The sequence below is a fragment of the Papio anubis genome, chromosome X, assembly GCF_008728515.1.
Source record: "Papio anubis isolate 15944 chromosome X, Panubis1.0, whole genome shotgun sequence".
Taxonomy (NCBI): domain Eukaryota; kingdom Metazoa; phylum Chordata; class Mammalia; order Primates; family Cercopithecidae; genus Papio; species Papio anubis.
The window spans coordinates 98,054,796-98,075,567 of NC_044996.1; the positions used below are offsets into that span (position 1 = coordinate 98,054,796).

The 20,772-nt window shown below is 46.6% G+C and overlaps 1 protein-coding gene across 3 annotated transcripts in view; it reads right to left on the minus strand.

Moving 5' to 3' along the window:
- ZNF157 (zinc finger protein 157) overlaps nucleotides 1-18,506 on the minus strand; it is a 46,236-nt gene extending 27,730 nt beyond the window's left edge. For 2 of the 3 annotated variants that reach the window (XM_009197494.4, XM_009197496.4), the window contains exons 1-2: nucleotides 17,759-18,506; nucleotides 13,030-13,216 (exon numbers count right to left, since the gene is read on the minus strand). In XM_009197494.4, coding sequence (XP_009195758.1) covers nucleotides 13,030-13,101 — 72 coding nt within the window. In that variant the 5' untranslated portion in view covers nucleotides 13,102-13,216; nucleotides 17,759-18,506. The remainder of the gene's footprint in view (nucleotides 1-13,029; nucleotides 13,217-17,758) is intronic. The other variant, XM_003917634.5, reaches the window with a different exon arrangement.
- Between the last annotated feature and the right edge of the window lie 2,266 nt (nucleotides 18,507-20,772).

Here is a 20,772-nt window from a genome sequence, read left to right on the forward strand (position 1 = left end):
GACCTTGTGGATCTCAGCCTCACTGCCTCCCAAAGTGCTGGGATTACATATGGAGCCTCACCAGCCAGCCGGGTCAATTTTTACTCACTAATCTTGCCTGGCTAATGCCCCAGGCAGTTGATGGCGAGTTCCCATTGTAATCTTTGCCTTTCCAGCTTTTAAATTCTCCCACACTGTGATAAATGGAATCAACTTGTTAAGGACCCTTTAGTGTTTCGGGACTAAGGAGGATCCCTTTGGCCCACCCAACCTTGATGGTGCTGTTTTAAGACTTCTGTTTCCAACATCAATGTTTCATTTTGTTCATCCCTTTTTCTTTTTTTTTTTTTTTTTTTTTTTTTTGGAGCATGGAGTCTCGCTTTGTCACCCAGGCTGGGAGGTAGTGGTGTGATCTGGCTCTCACTGCAACCTCTGCTTCCCAGGTTCAAGCTGCATTCTCCTGCCTCAGCTTCCTCCCAAGTGCTGGGACTACAGGCATGCGCCACCACCGCTTAATTTGTATTTTAGTAGAGACAGGGTTCTCATATGCTGGGTCAGGCTGGAATTCCCAAACTCCCACCTCAGGTGATCTGCCTGCTCAAGGCCTCCAAAGTGCTGGGATTACAGGCATGAGCCACCAAGCCCAGCTTTATCCCATTTCTTTTTTCTTTTTTATTTTTTTCTTTTCTTTCTTTTCTTTTCTCTTTTGAGACTGAGTTCTCCCTGTCACTCCAGGCTGGAGGCAGGGCGCCGATCTCGCTCACTGCAACCTCTCTGCCTCCCCGGTTCGAAAGCAATTCTCCTGCCTCAGCCTCCTCGAAGAAGGCTGGGACTACAGGCACCACCACCAAGCACTTTTTTTTTTGTATTTTTTAGAGAGGTCTTCACCATATTAACCAGGGCTGGTCTTGAACTCCTGACCTTTAGATCCACTCCACCTCGCCTCCCAGTGTTGATTTAGGGTATGAGCCATCATGTACCGCCATCCCATTTCTAATAGCCACTGAGAGACTTCGCCTTTGCTGTGACCGACCTTCCTAGGCCTCATTTTCATGTTGACTTAATGTTTTCATTAGCAGCTGGGATCCCTGAAGGAAGCTGGGGCAGCAAATTCAATGAGGTTTTTGGGACTATTGCTGCATTTTGCAGCTAAAAGTTTACATGAGGTGCTCTATGCAAAAGACCCTTAACCATAGCTGAATATGCTGGGTAACGGCATATTCCGAGGCAGGTGACAGGCACCATGCCAAATCCATCATATCAGCTGCTTCATCAGGGTGCTCCTCTTGGCATATGTTACACAGTCCCCGTGACGCAGGGTTGTGAAAGAAAATAAATCTCGGACCTGCAAAATCATAAGCCAAGGAGTGTTAGGGCAAACCTGCTTCACATTTTATTCCCAAGTAAGATGAAGCTTACAAATATTAAAAAAAAGGGCCGGGCTGTGGCTCAAGCCTGTAATCCCAGCACTTTGGGAGGCCGAGGCGGTGGATCACAAGGTCAGGAGATCGAGACTATCCTGGCTAACATGGTGAAACCCCTGCCTCTCTACTAAAAATACAAAACTAGCCGGGCGCCGTAGCAGGCTGCCTCGTAGTCCCAGCTACTTGGGAGGCTGAGGCTGAGAATGGCGTGAACCCGGGGCGGAGCCAGTGAGCCGAGAGGACGGCCACTGCACTCCAGCCTGAGACAGTGAGACCCGCCTCAAAAAAAAAAAAAAAAAAAAAAAAAAAAAAAAAAAAAGGCTAAGCATGCCTCCTCATGCCAATTTGCCCAAGAAAATACCTTGTGGGCCTCAAGACTCCTACCTTAAGCATGTTCGGCTGGGCCGGTGGCTCACACCCATAATCCCAGACTTGGGAGGCCTAGCCCGACCAACATGCAAAACCCCTGGTCTCTACTGAAAATACAAAAATTAGCCGGGCTGGTAGCTGCCTGTAATCCCAGATACTCTGAGGCTGAGGCAGGAGAGTCGCTTGAACCCGGGAGGCAGAGGTTGCAGTGAGCCGAGATCACGCCACTGCACTCCAGCCTGGGCGTCTCAAAAAAAAAAAAGTTCTGTTGAATTTCACCCTGGCAACCTAAATTGATAGCTTATCTTCACAGGTGCAGGATGACAAAGGACACACAGAACTCAATGTCCTCCCTCTGCTCACCTGAGACAAAAGGATATCTGATTGCTTCCTCTGCCCTGTTGTTTCATTAGGCAGACTATTCTATCCCCTCTCACATGTAAATTATGTATTCAGTGAAAAGCTGACCAAAGATCCAAGAGAATGCAATCTTTTGTCTCTTATCTACCTATGACCTGGAAGCCCCCACTTCAAGTTGTCCCGCCTTTCCGAACGGAATCAATGGACATCTAACATATACCTTGGGCACCGGTTCTCAGTATCTCCTGAGTGCTGTGTCACTTACCATTGGTCACTCATATTTGGTTCAGAATAAATCTCTTCAAATATTTTACAGAGTTTGAATCTTTTCGTCGACAGGGTAAACACACTTTACAGGGGCTTTGGGCGAGTCTGGCATGCTAGGTCTTCCCTCATGAATAACTTCTTGTGTTTTTGTGTGTCTGGCTCAAGTATAGCCATCTGTGATTGGTCACTATGAGTTGTGGGTCCTGCATCAACCCAGACACGCTCTTCCACTCTACAGCATTCAAAATCAAACATACTACCACTATAAATTAGCTACTCTCACAATCCATTTCAGTAAAGGATTTTCTGGCACTATTAAGTGATTATAGTAAAGTCACAGGATACAGGCTTAATAAAAGTCAATTGTTTTCCTATATACCCGAAATGAACAATTGATATTTGAAATTAAAAACACAATACCATTTACGTTAGCACCAAAAAGAGAAAATATACATAAACCTAACAAAATATCTAGAAGACATACATGAGGAAAATCAAACAAAATTTGACATGAAATATATCAGAAAATATAAGTAAACAGAGAGATATTGTATGTTTATTGACAGAAATGTTAGAATAGTTAGGTAGTTATCTTAGGTAGTTAGACATGAGCAGAGCAGGAGAGCACCACCCCCCAAATCCCACCAGGAGGTGATGGTCAGGCAGTTAAAATTGTTTCTCTAAAATAATAATTGCTCCCTGCTCCTCCTCCTTCTCTTCCTCCTGCTCCTCCTCCTCCTGCTTCTCTTCCTCCTCCTGCTTCTCCTCCTCCTCCTGCTGCTTCTCCTCCTCCTGCTCCTCTTCCTCCTGCTCCTCTTCCTCCTGCTCCTCCTCCTCCTCCTGCTGCTTCTCCTCCTCCTGCTCCTCCTCCTGCTCCTCCTCCTCCTGCTCCTCCTCCTCCTGCTCCTCCTCCTGCTCCTCCTCCTTTTCTTTCTCCTCCTCCTCCTGTTCCTTCTCCTTCTCTTTCTCCTCCTCCTGCTCCTCCTCTTTCTCCTCCTCCTTTTCTCCTGCTAATCCTCCTCCTCCTGCTCCTCCTAAAAAAAAAAAGAAAAAAAAACAATAAAAAATAAAAATAATAATTGGTTGCAGCTGGCGCCAGGGAAAGGCAGTCTCTCAATAGATACAAAAAAACCTGAAACTGGTGATCAGCAGCTTCCCAATAAGATCTCAGGAGTTGGGCCAGTGGGCTCAAGACATGTGCACTATGATGCAAAATGGCCGAGTTTAACTGGTATGTAACCTTCCTTTAGGAACACTCCACTGGTAACGGAAAAACTCCTCAAGTGAGCATGCGTACAACTTCAGTAACCACAATGTGCATGCAGCCCCTTCCCAAGCGCTGACAAGCCACTGCACATGCGGACAGCCCACCCCAAGGTAAGAATCAGAGGAGTAATATAGACCCAGGAAGCATAAAACCCCAAGTCAAAGGTCAAACCGCACATTTGATCTCTGAAGTCGCCTGCTTGACCCTCTTCCAAGTGTAGTTTGCTTCCTTTCATCCCTGCTCTAAAGCTTTTTAATAAACTTTCACTACAACTCTAAAACTTGTCCCGGTCTCTCACTCTGTCTTATGCCCCTCAAATTCTTTCTTCTGAGTAGGCAAGAATTGAGGTTGCTGCAGACCCGTATGGATTCTCTGCTGCTAAACGGAAGACTCAATACTGTTAACATGTCAGTTGTCCCCACCTTGATCAGGAGATTCAACATAATCCCAATCAAATTCCCGCCAAATTATTTTGTGGCTATCAACAAACTGATTCTAAAGTTTATACGGAAAGGCAAAAATCCAAAATAGTCGGGCCGGGCGCGGTGGCTCAAGCCTGTAATCCCAGCACTTTGGGAGGCCGAGACGGGCGGATCACGAGGTCAGGAGATCGAGACCATCCTGGCGAACACGGTGAAACCCCGTCTCTACTAAAAAAATACAAAAAACTAGCCGGGCGAGGTGGCGGGCGCCTGTGGTCCCAGCTACTCGGGAGGCTGAGGCAGGAGAATGGCGTAAGCCCGGGAGGCGGAGCTTGCAGTGAGCCGAGATCGCGCCACTGCACTCCAGCCTGGGCGACAGAGCGAGACTCTGTCTCAAAAAAAAAAAAAAAAAAAGAAACCACTGTTGTAAAATTATAATGAGAAAATTATTACAGTGAAAGAGATCCAACCTAAACCAACTCCATCTTGCTGCTAACCTTCAAACTGTCTTTGTTCATTCCTGGGCACAGACCAAACTAACTTTGAGAGGAACTTAGTTTTGTTTTTTGAGATGGAGTCTGGCACTGTCTCCCAGGCTGGAGTGCAGTGGCGCGATCTCGGCTCACTGCTACCTCTGCTTCCTGGGTTCAAGCGATTCTCCTTCCTCAGCCTTCCGAGTAGCTGGGATTACAGGTGCAGGCCACCACACCTGGCTAATTTTTGTATTTTTGTAGAGATGAGGTTTCACCATGTTGGCCAGGCTGGTCTCAAACTTCTGACCTCAGGTGATCCGCCTGTGTGAGCCTAAGTGCTGGGATTATAGGCATGAGCCACCGAGCCCAGCATGAGAGGAACTTGGCTTATAGTTTAAAACAAAGAGGATAACAGCCCTTTCCCAAAACAAACACCTTTCCTGTCTGGGGACTAGCCTGCCTTTGTAGGACTAAGAAATTAGTCACAAGATTAGAAATAATGGTTTAGGAGTAATGCAACTAGAGGCTACGAGATTCTGACTCTACCCAAATTGTTCCTGGGAATAACATCACAATTGTAAAACCTAAGATTAGTACTTGAGATATTTTGCAGACTCTGAACTTAATTGATCAGTTGGCACCACCCAGATCCATAAACTGGCTCATCTGGTCTTGTGGCCCCCACCCAGGAACTGACTCAGCACAAGAGGACAGCTTCAACTCCTGTGATTTGATCTGTGACCTGACCAATCAGCACTTCCAACTCACTGGCCCCTACCCACCAAATTATCCTTAAAAACTCCAATCCCCGACTTTTCAGGGAGACTGATTTGAGTAATAATAAAAATTCCAGTCTCCCCTATAGCTGGCTCTGCGTGAATTACTCTTTCTCTATTGTAGTTCCCCTGTCTTGATAAATCAGCTCTGTCTAGGCAGCGGGCAAGGTGAACCCATTGGGAGGTTACAGTATCCAAAACATACAAAGAACTCTTAAACTCAACAATAAGAAAACAAACTACTCAATTAAAAAATGGGCAAAAGATCTGAAAAGATAACCTCATCAAAGACATTCAGATGGTAAATAAGCATATAAAAAGGTCCTCAACATCATGTCACTAGAGAATTGCAAATTAAAACAAGGATATACGACCACACACCTATTAGAATGGTTTTTTTTAAAAAAATGGGTGGGCACGGTGGCTCACACCTGTAATCCCAGCACTTTGGGAGGCTGAGGCAGGAGGATCATTTGAGGCCAGGAGTTCAAGACCAGCCTGGGCAACATGGTGAAACCCCGTCTCTACTAAAAATACAAAAATTAACCAGGCATGGTGGCACATGCTTGTAGTCCCAGCTACTTTTGGGAGGTTGAGGTAGGAGGATCACCTGAACCCAGGCAGGTTGAGGCTACAGCGAGCTGTGATCATACCACTGCACTCTCAAAATAATTAATTAATTAATTAAAAAGCTGACAATACCAAATGCTGGTGTAACCGCCCAATGGGTTCACCTTGCCTGTTGCCCAGACAGAGCAGATTTATCAAGACAGAGAAATTGCAATAGAGAAAGTAATTCACACAGAGTAATTCGCAAAGACCCGGAGTTGTATTAATACTCAAATCAGTCTCCCCAAGCATTTGGGGATCAGAGTTTTTAAAGGATAATTTGGGGGGTGGAGGGCGGAGAGGCAGTGTAAGCCGGAAGTGCTGATTGGTCAGGTCAAAGATGAATTCACAGGGAATCGAAGCTGTTTTCTTGTGCTGAGTCAGTTCCTGGGTGGGGGCCACAAGATCAGATGAGCCAGTTTATCGATCTGGGTGGTGCCAGCTGATCCATCAAGTGCAGGGTCTGCAAAATATCTCAAGCACTGATCTTAGGAGCAGTTTAGGGAGGGTCAGAATCTTGTAGTCTCCGGCTGCATGACTCCTAAACCATAATTTCTAGTCGGGTGGCTAATTTGTTAGTCCTACAAAGGCAATCTAGTCCCCAGGCAAGCAGGGGATTTGCCTTGGGAAAGGCCTGTTAACATCTTTGTTTTAAACTACAAACTAAGTTCCTCCCTAAATTAGTTCAGCCTACGCCCAGGAATGAACAAGGACAGCTCGGAGGCATGAAGCAAGATGCAGCTGATTAGATCAGATCTCTTTCACTGTCTCAGTTACAATTTTGCAATAGTGGTTTCATTGGTGAAGATGTGGAGCAACAGTAATACTCATTCATTGCTGGTGGAAATGCAAAATGGTGAAAAACTTGGGAAGACAGTTGGGCAGTTTCTTTCTCTCTCTCTCTTTTTTTTTTTTTAGACGGAGTTTCATTCTTGTTGCCCAAGCTGGAGTACAATGGCACGATCTCGCCTCACTGCAACCTCTGTCTCCCAGGTTCAAGCCATTCTCCTGCCTCAGCCTCTCAAACAGCTGGGATTACAGACACCTGCCACCACACCCAGCTAATTTTTTGTATCTGTAGTAGAGACGGGGTTTCACCATGTTGACCAGGCTGGTCTTGAACTCCTGACCTCAGGTGATCCACCCACCTCAGCCTCCCAAAGTGCTGGGATTATAGGCATGAGCCATTGTGCTCCACCTGGGCAGTTTCTTATAAAGCTTATAAAGCTCATATGACATAGCAATTATGCTCCTAGTTATTTAGCCAATTGAGTTCAAAACATGTTCACACAAAAATCCGCACATGAAATGTTCATAGTAGCTTTTTTCATCATTGCTAAAACCTAAAAACAATGAAAGTGCCCTTCGGTAGGTGAAGGAATTAAGCAAACTGGCACTGCAATCCATGGAACTATCAAACCACAAAAAAACATGGAGGAACCTTAAATACAAATTGCTAAGTGAAAGAAGCCAGTTTGAAAAGACTACATACTCCATGATTCCAACTATATGACATTTTAGAAAAGGCAAAACTAGACCTGGTATGATAGCTCACACCTGTAAATCCCAGCACTTTGGGAGGCTGAAGTGGGCAAATTGCTTGAGCCCAGGAGTTCAAGACCACACTGGGAAACATGGTAAAATTGTGTCTCTATAAAAAATACTAAAAATTAGTCAGACATGGTGGCATGTGCCTGTGGTCCTAACTACCCAGGAGGCTGAGATGGGAGGATCACCTGAGCCTGGGAGGTGGAGGCTGCAGTGAGCAGTGATCACACCGTGGCACTCCAGCCGGGGTCACAGAGTGAGGCACTGTGTCCAAAAAAAAAAAAAAAAGGCAAAACTACAAAGACAGTAAAAAATGAGTGGTTGATAGAGGTTCAGGCAGAGGGAAAGGCAAGATGAATCACTGAAGCACAGGTGAAACGGAATGAAACTGTACGAAGCTGCACTGGTGGATATATATCATGATCTATTTGCCAAAACCCCTATGTACAACACAAAGCAGTGAGCCTTACTGTAAACTGTAGGCTATAATTAATAGTAATATATCACTATTGGTTCATTAATTTTTACAAATGTACCACACTAATGCAAGATGTGAATAACAGGGAAAACTGCGGGGTTGAGGAGGTGACAGTACATGGAATTACAGGTAGTATCTTAACTCTTCTGTACCTCTAAAACTATTAAAAATGATTGTCGGCCAGGCGTGGTGGCTCACGCCTATAATCCTAGCACATTGGGAGGCCGAGGTGGGTGGATCACGAGGTCAAGAGTTAAAGGCCAGTCAGGCCAACATGGTTAAACCCCGTCTCTACTAAAAATACAAAAATTAGCCGGGCATGGTGGCGCACACCTGTAGTCCCAGCTACTCGGGAGGCTGAGGCAGGAGAATTACTTGAACCCGGGAGGCAGAGGTTTCAGTGAGCCAAGATCATGCTACTGCACTCCAGCCTGGGTCGGGGCTCACGCCTGTAATCCCAGAACTTTGGGAGGCTGAGGCAGGCGAATCACCTGAGGTCAGGAGTTCGAGACCAACCTGGCCAACATCGTGAAACCCTGTGTCTACTAAAAATACAAAAAAATTAGCCGGGCTACTTAGGAGACTGAGGCAGGAGAATTGCTTGAACCCGGGGCGGGGGTGGCAGTGACCTGAGATTGTGCCACTGCACTCCAGCCTGGGTGACAGATAGAGACTCCGTCTCATCCAAAAAAAAAAAAGTTGTGTGTGGTGGCTTACGCCTGTAATCCCAGCATTTTGGGAGGCCAAGGCAGGTGGATCACCTGAGGTCAGGAGTTAGAGACTAGCCTGGCCAACGTGGTGAAACCCTGTCTCTACTAAAAATATAAAAAATTAGCAGGGTGTGGTGGCGGGCACTTGTAATCCCAACTACTTGGGAGGCTGAGGCAGGAGAAGCACTTGGGCCCGAGAGGCAGAGGTTGCAGTAAGCCAAGATCACGTCACTGCACTCCAGCCTGGGCGACAGAGTGAGACTTTGTCTCAAAAAAAAAAAAAAAAGATTGTCTATTAATTCTGTTCTATATGCACTTGGCATATAATCCCGCAATTGTCCTCGCATGCATTTACCCCACTGTGTAGGAGTAGAAATACAAACATAGTTTCTCCTACTAGACTCTCATAACACGCTGTGACAACAGATGAGTGAGGAATTTTCTTCACACATCAAGCAAGAGGTCAGTTCTGCAGTAGACAACAGCTGGGTGTCCTCCAATTCAATTCCATTCTGACACTATCTTCCAGGACATAGCATCAGGTCCCACAGGTTGAGGGCTCAGTTCTGAAGACTACTCCCACTTCAGACTCCAGAGCTTCTTACTGACCAGCTACAAGTTAAACTTCCCATAATCCCCTTCTAGGGTTCAATTAATTTGCTAGAGTGGCTCATAGAACTCAAGGAAAGGCTGGGAGTAGTGGCTCATGCCTGTAATGCCAGCACTTTGGGAGGCTAAGGAGGGAGGATTGATTGAGGCCAGGAGTTCAAGATCAGCCTGGGAAACAAAATGGCACCTCATCTGTACAAAAAAAAAAAAATTTTTTTTAATTAGCTGGGCGTGGTGGCACACACCTGTGGTCCTAGCTACTTGGAAGGCTCACTTGAACCCAGGAGGCTGAGGCTGCAGTAAGCTGTCACTGTACTCCAGCCTGGGCAACAGAGAGACTTTGCCTTTAAAAAAAAAAAAAAAGTTCAGGGAAATGTGCAGTCCTAATTAGGGAAAAGGAGTTGGTCCAGGGCATATAAACAAAAAGAAGACGCAGGTAAGTTTAAGTTATGGCTCTGTCTTTCTTTATGGCCCAGGACATATAGTACTCTTGAGCAAATAACATACGTAACTCATAAACTTCCTGCTTATCATCAAACACTCCAATTCATCATCAAACACCTCGGCTGATAGAAGAATGCAAGTTAGCTCCCTGCTACCTTGGCGTTATCAAACAGATCAAGAACCATCCTATAAAATCTCCAGCAAGCCTTCGTTTCCTCGAAGTCAGTTCCTCTTTTGCTGATTCTACCCGTTGCTCTCTTGCAATGTATTTTCCTACTTTCTCTAATAAATCTGCCTTTCTTTACCTACAACTGTCGTGGTAAATTCTTTTACCTGTGAGCCACCGGCCCAGACAGTGGCCGCTTACCCTCAACAGGAAACACAAAACTGACTATGTTTACTGGTTTATTATAAAGGATTTTTTTTTTTTTTAAAGACAGAGTCTCACTCTTTTGCCCAGCCTGCAGTGCAGTGGTGTGACCTCGGCTCACTGCAACCTCCGCCTCACAGGTTCAAGTGATTCTCCTGCCTCAGCCTTCCAAGTAGCTGAGATTACAGGTGCCCGCCACCACACTCAGTTAAATTTTGTATTTTTAGTAGAGATGAGGTTTTATCGTGTTGGTCAGGCTGGTCTCGAACTCCTGACCTCAAGCAATCCTCCCACCTCAGCTTTCCAAAGTGCTGGGATTACAGGCATGAGCCACCGTGCCCCACCTGTTTTATTTTTTGTAGTGATGAGGTCTCACTTTGTTGCCCAGGCTGGTCTTGAATTCCTGAACTCAAGCAATTCTCCAGCCTTGGCTTCCCAAAGTTCTGGGATTACAGGCATAAACCACCTCTCCCACCAATAAAGGATATTTTAAAGAATACAAATTCAGGCCAGGCTTGGTGGCTCACACCTGTAATCCCAGCACTTTTGGAGGCCGAGGCAGGCGGATCACCTGAGGTCGGGAGTTTGAGACCAGCCTGACCAACATGGAGAAACCTCATCTCTATCAAAAATACAAAATTAGCTGGGCGTGGTGGCATATGCCTGTGATCCCAGCTACTCGGGAGGCTGAGGCAGGAGAATCGCTTGAATCCGGGAGGTAGAGGTTGCAGTGAGCCGAGATCACACCATTGCACTCCAGCCTGTGCAACAAGAGTGAAACTCCATCTCAAAAAAAACAAAAACAAAAACAAAAACAAAAAACAAATACAAACAAATCACAGTCAAATAAAGAGATACACAGGGCAAGGCATGGGGGAAGGGGCCTGGAGTCTTCATGCCCTCTCTGGGTGCACCACCCTTCAGGAATCCCCATGCGTTCGGCTACCCAGAGCTCTCCAAACTATTCTTTTGTTTGTTCGTTTTTTTTTTGAGACGGAGTCTGGCTCTGTCACCCAGGCTGGAGTGCAGTGGCCAGATCTCAGCTCACTGCAAGCTCCGCCTCCCGGGTTTACGCCATTCTCCTGCCTCAGCCTCCCGAGTAGCTGGGACTACAGGCGCCCGCCACCTCGCCCGGCTAGTTTTTTGTATTCTTTAGTAGAGACGGTGTTTCACCGTGTTAGCCAGGATGGTCTCGATCTCCTGACCTCGTGATCCGCCCGTCTCGGCCTCCCAAAGTGCTGGGATTACAGGCTTGAGCCACCGCGCCCGGCCTCCAAACTATTCTTTTGGGGTTTTAGGTGGGCTTCATTATGTAGGCATGATTGATTAAATCATTTGCCCTTGTGGATCGACTTGACTGTCAGCACCCTCTCCCCTCCCAGGTGGTTGGAGGGTCCCAACCCTCTAAACCTACCTTAGTCTTTCTTGTGACCAGCCCCATTCGGAAGCTGCCTAGGGACTGCCAGGCATCAGTCAACTCATTAGCATACAAAAAGACACTTTACTACTTTAGAGATTCTGAGGATATTAGGAGTTGTTTGCCAGGAAATACCATTATATATTTCACAATATCACATCCCTACAAAAACCTTACACAAACTATCATAGGATCTTTATTCATAATATCCAACAACTAGAAACAACCAGGATGTCTTTCAACCAGTGAATGGTTACACTGTGTGGTACATCCATGCCATGGAAAAGTATCAGCAGAAAAAGGAATGGCCAGGGCACGGTGGCTCACACCTGTAATCCCAGCACTTTGGGAGACTGAGGCAGGTGGATCACGAGGTCAGGAGTTAGAGACCAGGCTGGCCACCATGGTGAAACCCCGTCTCTACTAAAGATACAAAAAATTAGCCAGGTGTGGTGGTGCACACCTGTAATACCAGCTACTTGGGAGGCTGAGGCAGGAGAATAGCTTGAACCGGGGAGGCAGAGGTTGCAGTGAGCCAAGATCGCACCATTGCACTCCAGTCTGGGTGACAGGGCGAGACTCTGTCTCAAAAAAAAAAAAAAAAAAAAAAAAAAGGAATGAACTATTGATATACTGTTAGCTATTGATATCTCCACAGAATTTTGCTGAATGACGAAAGCCAGTCCCGAAAGGTACATATTGTACAATCTGAATAATACAACAGTATCTTGTTTTTGCCCTTTTTTTTTTTTTTTTTTTCCTTTTCATGGAGAACAGGGTCTCACTATATTGCCCAGCAGGTCTCAAACTCCTAGGCTCAAACTATCCTCCCGCTTCTGCCTCCCTAAGAGCTGGGATTACAGGCATGAGCCGCCATGCCCAGCAAATACAACATTTCTCTTTTTTTTTTGTGAGACAGGGTCTCACTCTGTCACCCAGGCAGAGTGTAGTGATGTGATCTCGGATTACTGCAACCTCCGCCTCCAGGTTCAAGCAATTCTCCGGCCTCAACCTCCTGAGCAGCTGGGAGTACAGGTGCGCACCACAACACCCGGTTAATTTTTGTATTTTTAGTACAGACAGGATTTCACTATGTTGGCCAGGCTGGTCTCAAACTCCTGGCTGCAAGTGATCCACCCACCTTGGCCTCCCAAAGTGCTGGGATTACAGGTGACAGGCGTGAGCCACCGCGTCCAGCCACAACATTCTTGAAATGAAAAAATTATACTATTGGAGAACAGATTAGTGGTGTCCCGGAGTTAAGAGGGGAGTGATGGAGGAAGTGAAGTGGTTGTGTCTGTTTAATGACAACATGGGGGATCCTTGTGAGGATGGAAATGCTCTGCATGTCAATATCCTGGGTATTACAAGATGTTACTACTGGGGACAAAAACTAGGTAAATGGTACATCGCATTTGAATCCACAATTATCCCAAAATATAAATTTAACTAAAAATAGATAAACTAAAACAACATATAGAAAAAAATATAGGATCCTCCTCCTCACCTCAAAAGATCTGCCAGGTTCTCCCGGAATCAGGGCAGGGAATCCCTGGGGTGATGTCCCATTAGCTGGCATGTTCACCCTGGGCCTCAGGCCACCTTCCGTGCTGGACAGCTGTCTGTGTGTAGAGGGTCCTGCAGCCTCCAGTAAGGGGTAAGGCTCAATGGCTCCACAGGGACACCAAGAAATCCTAAAAGGACAGTATCCGTATCATCAGTGTCATCCCACATTCATGCCACAATGTTCAGCATCCCCAGAGCATTAGCCAAGGTGGATTATGAAATGATCAAATTTGGAGCCAAATTAATGAGCTTGGGGTCTCTTCTTGAGTGGCTCTACCAGGTGCTTCACTTGCTACTCAGCCAGCCTACACCTCAGTTCAAGTTCAAAGCAGATCTGGGTTTAGGAGAAGTAGAACCGGGGCAGTGCTTAAGGGTGCTGAAGGCCCATGGGGTGGGCAGGTGATGGGCATGTTCAAGGGGACCTGGTGGGTGACTGTGAGGGCAGGAAACCTGGAAAGCTGATAATCTAAATGAAAGGAAATTAGCCAATCCTTTCTTCTGCCTTCTTTTGTTTTTTTTCCACTCTTAGATGAAATATCCCTCTTAAATTCTTCTATTGGGAAGCTTTTAGCCTTTTCTTTCCAGAAAAAAAATGGTTCAATCTTAATAATGTTATGTATTTTTTTTTTTTTTTTTGAGATGGAGTTTCGCTCTTGTCGCCCAGGCTGCAGTGGAATGGTGCAATCTCTGCTCACAGCAACCTCCGCCTCCCAGGTTCAAGCAATTCTCCTGCCTCAGCCTCCCTAGTGGCTGGGATTACAGGTGCCCGCCACCACGCCCAGCTAATGCTGGTATTTTTAGTAGAGACGGGTTTTCACTATGTTGGTCAGGCTGGTCTTAAACTCCTGACCTCAAGTGATCCTCCCACCTCTGCCTCCCAAAGTGCTGGGATTACAGGCGTGAGCCACTGCGCCTGGCCTAATGCTATAAATTACATCAACAAATTACAGGGGAAAACACTCTGCTATTAACTTACACCAAAAAAGCATCCAACGCAATTCAGCAGCCATTACTAATGTAAGCTCAAACTGAAATCAGGGAAGAAGGAAATCACTTAAATGCCACAAAAATCAATTATGAAACATAACCCTGAAACACCATGCTAAAAAGTAAAATGATGAAGCTATTGCCATAAAATTAGTACTGTCTGCTATAACCCAAAATTGTTTTGTGGGCTCTAGCTCACACAAGAGAAGATGAAATAATTAGAGTGGGCTGGGCACAGTGACTCATGCCTGTAATCTCAGAACTTTAGGAGGCCAAGACAGGAAGGTTGCTTGAGTCCAGTAGTTCGAAACCAGCATTGGCAACAAAGTGAGACCCCCGTCTTTACAAGAAGTGAAATAATCCAAGTGTAGTGGTCCACACCCGTAGTGCCAGCTACTAAGGAAGCTGAAGCAGAAAGATAACTTGAGCCTGAGAGGTGGAGGCTGCAGTGACCTCTGATGGTGCCACTGCACTCCAGCCTGGGTGACAGAGCAAGAATTTGTCTCTAAAAGAAAAAAGAAAGAAAGAAAGAAAAGAAAAGAAATAAATAATCAGGCTAGGTGCAGCGGCTCGTGGCTTTAATCCCAACACTTTGGGAGGCCGAGGCAAGAGGATCCCTTGAGCCCCCAGGTGTTCAAAACTAACCTGGACAACATGACAAAACCCAGTATCCTTAAAAAACAAACAAACAAACAAAAAACACACACAGAGTTGCAGTGAGTTGAGATCACTCCACTATACTCCAGCCTAGGCGACAGAGTGACACCTTGTCTCTATTAAAGAAAAAAAAAAAGAGGCCGGACGAGGTGGCTCACGCCTGTAATCCCAGCACTTTGGTAGGCCGAGGCAGGCTGATCACCTGAGGTCAGCAGGTCAGAAGTTCGAGACCATGGTGAAATCCCGTGTCTACTAAAATCACAAAAATTAGCTGGACATGGTGGCAACACACCTGTAATCCCAGGTACTCAAGAGGCTGAGGCAGGAAAATTGCTTGAATTTAGGAGGCAGAGATTGCAGTGAGCCGAGATTGCGTCACTGCACTTCAGCCTGGGCAACATGTGACTCACCAAAACAAAAAAAAAAAAAAAAGAAAGAAAGAAAAAAAAAAAAGGCAGAAAGAAAAAGGAAAAAAATAATTAGGGTGAACATGAACACTGGAAAGGTTCAAAAATGAAAATGTAGCTTTCTTTGCCAATAAGATGCATGACATAGAAACTACCAGGAGGCCGGGCGGTGGGTCTTAAGCCTGTAATCCCAGCACTTTGGGAGGTCAGACGGATGGATCACGAGGTCAGGAGGATCGAGACCATCCTGTTATGGTGAAACCCCCTGCCTCTACTAAAGTACAAAAATCTAAGCTGGCATGGCCTGTAGTCCCAGCTACTTGGGAGGCTGAGGAGAGAATGGCGGAACCCGAGTAGAGCTTGGTGAGCTGAGATCTGGCCACTGCACTCCAGCCTGGGCGAGGAGTTTAAATCTGCCTCAAAAAAAAAAAAAAAAAAAAAAAAAAAGAAAACCTCCACTAGACTGCTAAAAGACTACTAAAATCCATAGGGTATACTACAACGTAAGGGGCTGGATACAAGGTAAAATTATAAAAGCAGATAGCTTTTGATGGATCCCCACTCTGCCACCCAGGCTGGAGTGCAGTGGCTTAATCTTGGCTCACTGGCGACCTCTGCCTCCCTATGCACCTCCACCTCCCAGGTTCGCCAATTCTGAGATCTCATACCAGTTTTCCCGATACGGAATTACAGGCGAGCCACCCATGCCCGGCACATTTGTATTTTTTTTAATTTTTTTGACCAGCCCTCTGTCGCCTCCAGGGTTGAGTGCAGGGCGCTGATCTCGCTCACTGTGCAGCCCACTCCCTCCTGGTTCATTTCATTCTCCCGCCAGCCTCCGGTATTGGGATCATGAGCCAGCCGCCACGCCTCGGGTTAGTTTTGTATTATTTTTAGAGACGGCTTCACTCATAAAGTTAGCTGTGGATGGCCCCTGATCTCTCCTGACCTCGGATCCACCACTGGCCTCCCAAAGTGCTGGGATTACAGGCTTCTGAGCCACCAAGGCCTCGCCACATTTGGGCTTTGGCACTGGGTTTCACACAGCCATCAGGGCTTGATCTCGAACTCCAGGACCTCGTGATCTGCCCACCTCGGCCTCCCCTAAACTAAGTGGGATTACAGGTATGTGAGCCGGGCCAAGGCCTGGTCAAAAGCAGACAGTTTTCCTACAATAACAACGAGCCAATGGAAACAAAATTGCATAAATAATGATAGCAAAACTATATAAAATAATGTGGCACTTGCTGCTGCTGGAGACAAGGTCTCCCTCTGTCATCCAGGCTGGAGTGCAGTGGTGCACCAAGTGCCTTCTAATCAGGCCACCTTCCACCTCAGCTATTTTTTTTTTTTCGGACAGACGGCAGTTCCTGTGCTGCCCAGGCTGTTCTCCACTCCTGGACTCCAAGCAACGCCTCCTGCCTCCAAGCAGCTGGGATTTCTGTGGGTAAGCCACCGCGCCCGGCCAGAATAAACATTTTAAGGAGGTGGGCCTATACGATTACAAAAAGAGAAAAATTTTGACTACTATAGGCCAGCCAGCCTGATGCTGGTGGAAAGCTCACGCCATCTCAGCTTTGGGAGGCCGAGGCGCAGTGGATCGCTTGACTCAGGAGTTCTAGACTGCTCCAGCAACATGGCGAACCCCATCTCCACTAAAATATAATTAGTCAGCTTTGCATGCTGGGCCAGTAATCCCAGCGACTCAAAGCCAGGCACAGACCTGGAAACCGGGAGGCGGAGGGTTGCAGTGAGCCGAGATCAGCCACTGCACTCCACTCCTGAAATGACAGAGTGAGACTTCCGCCAAAAAAAAAAAAAAGACGGTGTATACACATATTCTTTTGATTGCAGCTAAAGATATCTCTTTTTTTTTTTTTTTTTTTTTTTTCTGAGACGGAGTCTCGCTCTGTTGCCCAGGCTGGAGTGCAGTGGCTGGATCTCAGCTCACTGCAAGCTCTGCCTCCGGTTTACGCTTTATCTCCCTCCTGCCTCAGCCTCCCGGGAGTAGCTGGGACTACAGGCTCACACCCTCACCTAGCTATTTTTGTATTTTTTAGTAGAGACGGGTTTCACCATGTTAGCCAGGATGGTCTCGATCTCCTGACCTTGTGATCCCGGGCCTGCCCTGCCTCCCCAAAGGCTGGGATTACAGGCTTGGACACCGCTGCCCGCCTGCAGCTAAAGATATTCTTAAGGAAAGTATGTTTTAAAATTTTTTTAACAAAGAAAGGCTGAGCATTAATGAATTAACATTCAATGTAAGAAGTTAGATAAAGAGAAAACAGTACAGATAAGAGCAGAAATTAAAGAAATAGAAAACAAAGGTACATCAGAAGAGATATGTGATCAGAGGAGCAACAACGTCAAAAGTTGTTTTTTTGGAAAGGCTAATAAAATTAGCAAACCTCTGGGAATACTGATAAAGGAAAAACCCAAAGCGCACACTATTAAGGCTGGACATCAAGACACAGCAGGGAATCTAAAACCTGACTACTCCAGAGGCCCTCATCCCTGACACTCATAGATTCCCATTCATTAGGTTCTTTATTTCCCCACCAGTTGACACCACAACTGCCAATGCATCATCCCCCGAAGCCAACAAAGCTTCAAAATCACCTGAGCGACTATCACGCCATAAAACCTCGTGCACTGCATTTAGCGTCGCGCGCCAAGAAGGCTTAAACGGCCTCTGAGGGGGATTTCCGTTTCCTGTCCTCACCCCGACACTGCACCTTCTAGGGCTGTTGATTTTGCACACGATCAGTAGAACTGAGAGGTTGTAGTCTACTCACTGAACACAGCCCTGTTACGGATCGGCGGAGACTTGGTCCATGAGTGGCGTTGTCAGGCGAGGAATATGGCTGCGCTATGTCGTGTCTCATGGGGGCGGCCATCTTAGCACCCATTCCGTACAGTGGGCTGTTCCACAGAAGGCGGGGGCGAGAGGGCGTTCACGGGTAGAATCCTTCTAGGGGCAAGATTCTGGGAGAAGCTGGTCTTTGGAACTCGGTTCTATAAGTTTGGGCAAATTTTAAAGAAGCAGAGGTGCGCCTCCTACCCAAGGAGGATGGGGCGTGTTCTGATGTTCAAGGGATCCACCACTGGGCAAGAGGAAGAAGTCAGGGTGGTACAATCCCCCCCTTGGCGATACCACTGGGAAGAGGGGGAGAAATCAGGTTAACACAGGTGCCCGTCGTGGGCGATACCACTGGAGAAGAGGGGAAAGGAGTCAGGGTGTACAATCTCCCGATATGCTGCGGTTACCATGGAGAAGACTTGAACTCCCCCATCTCCGTTACCCTCCTTGCCCCACTACAATGATAGTAGTTAGGAATAATAATAATAATAATAGTCTTTGATATGGACAACCAATGGTTTTTCTTTCCTTTTTTTTTTTATTTTTTAATTTTTTAATTTTTTATTTTTTTTGAGATGGAGTTTCACTCTTGTTGCCCAGGCTGCGGTGCAATGGCACGATCTCGGCTCTCCACAACCTCCGCCTCCCGGGTTCAAGCGATTCTCCTGCCTCAGCCTCCGGAGTAGCTGGAATTATAGACATGCTCCGCCACGCCCGGCTAATTTTGTATTTTTAGTAGAGACGGAGTTTCTCCATGTTGGTCAGGCTGGTCTCAAACTCCCGATCTCAGGTAATCCACCCGCCTCTGCCTCCCAAAGTGCTGGGATTATAGGCGTGAACCACCGCGCCGGGCCATGGACAACCAATGGTTTTTTTTTTAGCAAATTATCAATAGAAAAATGCTTAAAGCCCAGGCGCCGTGGTTCACACCTCTAATCCCAGCACTTTGGGAGGCTGAGGTGGGCAGATCACTTGAGATCCAGAGTTCGAGACTAGCCTGGACAACATGATGAAACTCATCTCTACTAAAAATACAAAAATTAGCCGGGTGTGGTGGCACACACCTGTAGTCCTAGCTACTCAAGAGGCTGAGGTGGGAGGATCGCTTCAGCCCAGGAGTTAGAGGCTGCAGGGAGTTATGATTGCACCACTGCACTCCAGCATGGGTGACAGAGTGAGACCCCATTTCAATTTTTTTTTTTTTTTTAAAGAAAAATGCTTAGAAAATGGCCAGGCGCGGCCAGGTACGGCGGTTCATGCCTGTAATCCCAACACTATGGGAAGGGGACGCAGGAGGATCACTTGAGGTCAGGAGTTCAGGACCAGCCTCAGCAAAATGACAAAACCCGTCTCTACCAAAAATACAAAACTTAACGGGTGTGGTGGTGTGCATCTGTAGTCTCAGCTACTCAGGAGGCTGAGGTGGGAGGATGGCTTGAACCTGGGAGGTGGTGGTTGCAAGTGAGCAGAGATCACGACACAGCACTCCACCCTGGTCAACAGAGTGATACCCTGTCTAAAAAAGAAAGGAAAGGGAAGAGAAGAGAAGAGAGAAGAGGAGCCTGGTGCCATGGCTCAGGCCTGTAATCCCAATACTTTGGGAGGCCAAAGTGGGTGGATCACCTGAGGTCAGGAGTTTGAGACCAACCTGGCTAACATGGTGAAACTCTGTCTCTTGTATTAGTAAAATATAAAAATTAACCGGCCGTAGTGGTGCGTGCCTGTAATCCCAGTGACTCAGGAGTCTGAGACACGAGAATAGCTTGAACCCGGGAGGTGGAGGTTGCAGTTAGCCGAGATCACATCACCGCACTCCAGCCTGGGTGAAAGAACGAGACTCCATCTCAAACAAACAAAAAATGTTATTGATCTTGGCTGGGCGCAATAGTCCACGCCTGTAATCCCAGAATTTTGGGGAAGGCCGAGGTGGGCAGATCACTTGAGACGAGCCTGAGCAACATAGTGAGACCTGATCTCCGCAAAAAATAAGCAAAATTAGTTGTGCATGGTGACGTGTACCTATAGTCCCAGCTACTCAGGAGGTGAGGAGGTGGGAGGATCTCTTGAGCCTGGGAGGTCCAGACTGCAGTGAGCCATGATCGCACCACTGCACTGCAGCCTGAGGGACAGAGGGAGACACTGTCTCAATCATTCAATCAATCAATCAATCAAATGGTATTGATCTTGATTACTGAGTTTTTTTAATACCCCCTTACATTTTACACTTAAGGCAAATGCCTCCCTCACCTTACCCTAGTCCTAGCCCTGCAGAGAAACCTTGTTCTCTAAAATCATAGACTATCAGAAATTTTCCTGTTTGAAACAATATCAATAAGAATAAAACCTCTTACTCTTCCCTGGAGGATCTAAGCTACTGTGACACAGAGAAATAGCCTCGATTTCTGACCCAGGGGCAGAGCTTCAGATAATGGGTATCTGAAGTCAAAACTTCACATCTATGTTTAGTGGTTTTTTTTTTTTTTCTTTTCTTTTTCTCTCTCTCTCTTTCTTTTTCGAGTAGGTCTCACTCTGTCACCCAGGCTGAAGTGCAGTGGCATGATCATAGCTCACTGCAACCTCAACCTCCTGGACTCAAGTGATCCTCCCACCTCAGCAGGCACACACCACATCACCCAGCTACCTTTGTTCGTTTTGTGTAAAGACAAGATATTACTATGTTGCCCTGGCTGGTCTTGAACTCTTGGGCTCAAGGGATTTGCCCACCTCAAGTGCTAGGATTACAGGCCTGAGCCACTGCACACAGCCTATCTTT